The sequence below is a fragment of the Triticum aestivum genome, chromosome 2A (assembly GCF_018294505.1).
Source record: "Triticum aestivum cultivar Chinese Spring chromosome 2A, IWGSC CS RefSeq v2.1, whole genome shotgun sequence".
In the NCBI taxonomy this organism is placed as follows: domain Eukaryota; kingdom Viridiplantae; phylum Streptophyta; class Magnoliopsida; order Poales; family Poaceae; genus Triticum; species Triticum aestivum.
In genome coordinates this window covers 76,178,716-76,184,025 of record NC_057797.1, presented here as the reverse complement: position 1 = coordinate 76,184,025, position 5,310 = coordinate 76,178,716, and the positions used below count along the sequence as shown (strand labels likewise).

The following is a 5,310-nucleotide window of genomic DNA, read 5'->3' as shown; positions in this document are numbered from 1 at the left end:
TTAAGCCTTGGCAACAAATTGCCTTAAAAGAAACATAGTACAATACCCACCAGTGGGAAACATTGAGATAAGATGCGCTGAAGATTCGTCATAATTTTGGTGGTCTGCCACCGTCTCTCCAGTCCTCTCCTCGTCATAATTTGAAGCAATTAGTACTTCTCTGCTCACAACCGTACTGAACTGATTCAAGTGGCTCACTGCTATAGCTCGCTAGCTCATCAGAAGCAAATCGGCAGAGCTAGCTAGAATAATCTACTCGAGATGTTTAGAGCAATGGCGCACCGCCTTCTTCTGAGGTACTAGTATTTGCAAATAAACTGCATACTGAATCTCTGCCTCTTGCAAGAACACCAGAGCTTTCGTGCCTCCCGAACTGATGTGGTTGGGAATGCAGGGGTAAGATGAGCGTCGGCCTCGCTCGCTTCTCCGCGGCCCCGAGTTCCCAGAGGTGCATGCCATGCCATGCCGTGGAATCTTTGTTTTCTCTTCTTGGTTCTCGTTTGGGTTATCTCATGGCGTCGCCAATGGCTAGCTAGAGGCCGCACTTAATTAAGTGTGTTTGCTGCGGGGAGAACGATGCAGGCTGGCCGGGAAGGTGGCCGTCATCACCGGCGCCGCCAGCGGCATGGGCAAGGCGACCGCTGCGGAGTTCGTCAGGAACGGCGCCAAGGTCATCCTCACTGACATTCAGGACGACCTCGGCCACGCCGTGGCCGCCGAGCTCGGCCCCAACGCCTCCTACGCCCGCTGCGACGTCACGGACGAGGCGCAGATCGCCGCGGCCGTCGACCTCGCGGTGGCGCGCCACGGCAAACTCGACATCCTGCACAACCACGCTGGGGTCGCCGGGAGGATGACCATGGACTCCGTCGCGTCCCTCGACCTCGCCGACTTCGACCGCACCATGGCGGCCAACGCCCAGTCCGCCGTCGCCGGGATCAAGCACGCGGCGCGCGTGATGGAGCCGCGCCGGAGCGGGTGCATCATCTGCACGGCGAGCACGGCGGGGGTACTAGGCGGCGTGAACCCCGCGTACTGCATCTCCAAGGCCGCCGTGATCGGCGCCGTTCGGGCGTTGGCCCGGGAGCTGGGGAGGCACGGCGTGCGCGTGAACGCCATCTCGCCGCATGGCGTCGCGACGCCGTTCGGGCTGCGCGGGCTGGCGGAGCTGCTCCCGGAGGCGAGCGAGGAGGAGCTGAGGCGAATGGTGGAGGCGGGCATGAACGAGATGGGCGGGGCGGTTCTGGAGGTGGAGGACATCGCGCGGGCGGCCGTGTACCTGGCGTCCGAGGAGGCCAGGTACGTCAACGGGCACAACCTCGTCGTCGACGGAGGGTTTACCGTGGGGAAGCTGATTCACATGCCCGATCCGGTGAGGAGTGAGTGACAGGCATGGCATGGGCATGACAGTAATAAAGATGAGGATAAACATCAAGCGTACTGAGCTGGTACCCATCTTCCACAGCATGCGCAATAAATTCAGGAAAAATAATGGATTCCACCGACTGATTTAGGGTGCATGTGCGTGATGTCACATAGGATAAATCCTAAGGTGGAGCAAGGAGAAATCATAAGAAAAAAAATTACCTTCTCTTATTTAAGAGATGATCTCTAAGCATAATATGTCTGATCAGTTTTTAAAAATAGCTAATTATTGAAGATAAGACTAAGAGATAACCCATTGTAGGCTTGTACTTATTGTCATATCTAAATTACATGTAAGTTTTAAGATAGAATGGCTTTATCAACCATTGTACATGCCCTTAGATCTTAATACGCGAGTGCATGTGTGTTGTCCCGCCTAATACAATTTGCTTTTTTATTCAGCAATGCTACATTCACGAAATAACACGGGGTTTTATGCAGTGTTTGTGACTTGTTAGGTGCTGATTGGATTAAGGGAGAGGGAGGTGTCCCACCCATCTGGAAATCGGGGGTGAAGAGAATTAGAAGGATGGGCCCATAATCCCCCCGTAATAAGCATGTGTGTTTAGCATTTTTGGTTTTTTTTATATGGGAGCGTCTTAGGCTCATCGAGATTTGAGAAAAACGTCCAAAATAAACCATGAACTCAGAGACGAAGGCTAAATCAAACGCTGAAGTTTCAATCCCTTAAATCAGCACATCAAACTCTCTGATCAAAGTCAATTTTAAACCTTGAGCGCGTTGTCAACCGGATTGTTGCCATAGCAGGCCGATCTGCGTCTAAACACGATTGAGCTGGCCCACCAGACGTGAACCATGTTTTTCTTTTTAGTAACGTGACACTTGAAAATACCAAAAAAATGTGATACTCACATTGCGACCTAGCTGCTGAACTACTCCTGCTATCCACTCTAACTAATTGACTCTTGGTTACAAATGAGAAGCACGAAAATTGTAAACAGAAGTATTGCTGTGTTAAGCCGTGATGAACCTCACCGGCTGTCTTCTCTTTATATACAGAACACCCAGGTTGAGTTACAGTAGCAGTTACAAACACATGATCATGGATAATAAAGAGAGAACTCTAGACCTTCTATATTCTAGCACTAAGCTCTAATTGCTCAACGTTACAACTCATGTGAGGAGCAGCGCTAACTCATAGTTATTCTAACATCCCCCCTCGATTGAAACGCGGGAAGCACATTGAGATCGCTTCTGAATCTTTCAAACTGTTGAGTCATCAATGGTTTGGTTAGTATATCTGTGAGTTGATCATGAGTTGAGATATGTCTAATTTCAAGAGCCTTTTTCGCCACTCTTTCACGCACGAAATGATAATCAATCTCAATATGCTTCGTGCGAGCATGAAAAACTGGATTCATGGAGAGATAAGTCGCGCCAATATTATCACACCACAAGGACGGCGGTCTGCTCTGTGGAATACCAAGTTCTCCCAGTAATGCTTGTATCCACATGAGCTCTGTTGTTGCATTTGCTACGGATTTGTACTCGGCCTCTGTACTTGAGCGAGAAACAGTAGGTTGCTTCCGAGAATTCCATGTAACTAGATTACCACCAAGGAAAACAGCATGACCACCAGTGGACCGTCGGTCATCTGGGCACCCAGCCCAATCGGCGTCAGAGAAAGCACTGAGCATCATGGACGGAGAACTTCGGAGCAGAAGTCCATATGTTAACGTTCCTTGAAGATATCGTAGGATCCGTTTTACAGCTGTCCAGTGAGCTTCGGTTGGTGATTGTAAGAACTGGCAGACCTTGTTCACGCTATATGAGATATCAGGTCTTGTCAGAGTAAGGTACTGAAGTGCACCGACCACACTACGATACCGTGTGGCCTCAGTTGAAGACAAGGGCGTCCCAGTCTTCTTGGATAGCTTCTCAGTTGTTGCCATTGGTGTAAGGCATGACTTGGAGTTTGCCATATTGGACTTCTTAAGAAGATCAAGTATATACTTGCGCTGGCAAAGAGCAAGACCACCTTCAACAGTCTGAACTTCAACACCAAGAAAGTAGCTCAATCCCCCAAGATCCTTAATGGCAAAATCTTGACGAAGCTGATTGAGTAAACGACCAATGGCTGCATCACTCGAACTGATCACAATAATATCATCAACATATATGAGGAAATACATGTGGATGCCCCCTTTCCGAAATATAAACAGAGATGCATCAGCAGCCGATGCGCGAAAGCCTAGATCAAGAAGACGAGAGCTCAGGCGGGAAAACCATGCATGTGGCGCCTGCTTCAACCCATAAAGAGACATCTTAAGTTTGCAAAGATAATGAGGGAACCGTTGGTCGATGTAGCCCGGCGGTTGATACATGTACACATCCTCATTCAGAAAACTATGCAAGAATGCATTCTGAACATCAAGTTGCCGCATACTCCAATGATGAGTGACTGCAAGAGACAATAGAACACGAATAGTAGTGGGCTTCACGACTGGACTGAAAGTATCATCGTAATCAATTCCTTGGCGTTGTTTGAATCCTTTAGCAACTAGATGAGCTTTGTACCGATCAATAGAGCCATCCGCCTTGTGTTTGAGCTTAAAAACCCATTTACTATCAATTATATTGAGTCCTGGACGAAACGGAACCAAACTCCAGGTTTCATTTCGATGCAAGGCGGCAATCTCATCATCCATTGCGGCCTTCCAAGATGGATGTTGTGCAGCTTCAGTGTAGCTAGTAGGCTCTACTGGTTCATTAGATGACGTCGTGCACACATATGTAACTGTGCCATCAGTGTGGATGTATGGCTTGACAATGCCCGACTAAGACCGAGTGTGCGGACGCATCTGCTTTGGAGCAGGAGGTGCTGGGGCCACGGAGTTATTTTCGACGGAAGAACCTGAGCTCGAGGTGGTGGAAGTAACTGAGCCAGGAGACGACCCAGAAGTGTCAGAGTCGGCCGCTGTAGAGCCAAGCGATGCTTGTCGGAGAGAACGGTCCATGCAATGTGGTGAGGATGGTGCCAACTCCGAATCAGCCGCAGAGCCTGCATGAGCAGCAAAAGACACAGACTGCACATCGGCCATTAGATCATTAGTACTATTAATCCTTCCGCTTGCTGGAATATGGGCTGGTGAAGTTGTTGTGGGGGTAAAAGTTGGACGTATGATTGTGTTGATGAATTTGCAGGTGCAAGCGTAGCTTCAAGCTTGCGAGCAAACGGAAAAACTGCTTCATCAAAAACCACATCGCGAGAAATATATATGCGTCCAGTACTAGCATCAAGGCACTTGTATCCCTTATGGTGTGAACTATAACCAACAAAGATGCATTCTTTGGATCGGAAAGCAAGTTTTCTAGAATTGTAGGGGCGAAGATGCGGCCAACACGCACAACCAAATGACTTCAACATGGTGTAGTCGGGTTTGTCACCAAAAAGACGCTCCATGGAAGATGCATTATCTATGACTCGAGTTGGTAGACGATTAATAAGAAAGGTAGCAGTGAGGAACGCCTCATCCCAAAAGCAAACGGGCATGCAAGCATGTGCAAGAAGAGCAAGTCCGGTTTCCACAATGTGCCGGTGTTTTCGTTTAGCTGCGCCGTTCTGCTGATGGGTGTAGGGACATGAAACATGGTGTGCAATGCCTTGAGCTTGAAGATATTTATGCAAGCCTTGATATTCGCCGCCCCAATCAGATTGAATACATTGAATTTTTCGGTTAAGAAGACGTTCAACATGGGCTTGAAAACGGATGAAAATTTGCTGAACATCAGATTTAGCACGCAACAAATAGATCCATGTGAATTTGCTAAATGCATCAATAAAAGAGACATAATATTTATAGCCACCAACTGAAACAGTAGCAGGGCCCCAAACATCTGAATATATGAGTTCTAAAGGAAATT

At 48.3% G+C, this 5,310-nt stretch overlaps 1 protein-coding gene across 1 annotated transcript; it reads left to right on the top strand.

The window, feature by feature from the left end:
• Window positions 1–1,690, top strand: LOC123184806 (momilactone A synthase). The gene is made up of 3 exons (XM_044596862.1): window positions 1–296; window positions 395–448; window positions 583–1,690. Exons 1-3 carry the CDS (start codon window positions 262–264, stop codon window positions 1,385–1,387), a joined length of 894 nt encoding a protein of 297 aa, XP_044452797.1. The 5' UTR covers window positions 1–261; the 3' UTR covers window positions 1,388–1,690.
• The last annotated feature ends 3,620 nt before the right edge of the window (window positions 1,691–5,310 follow it).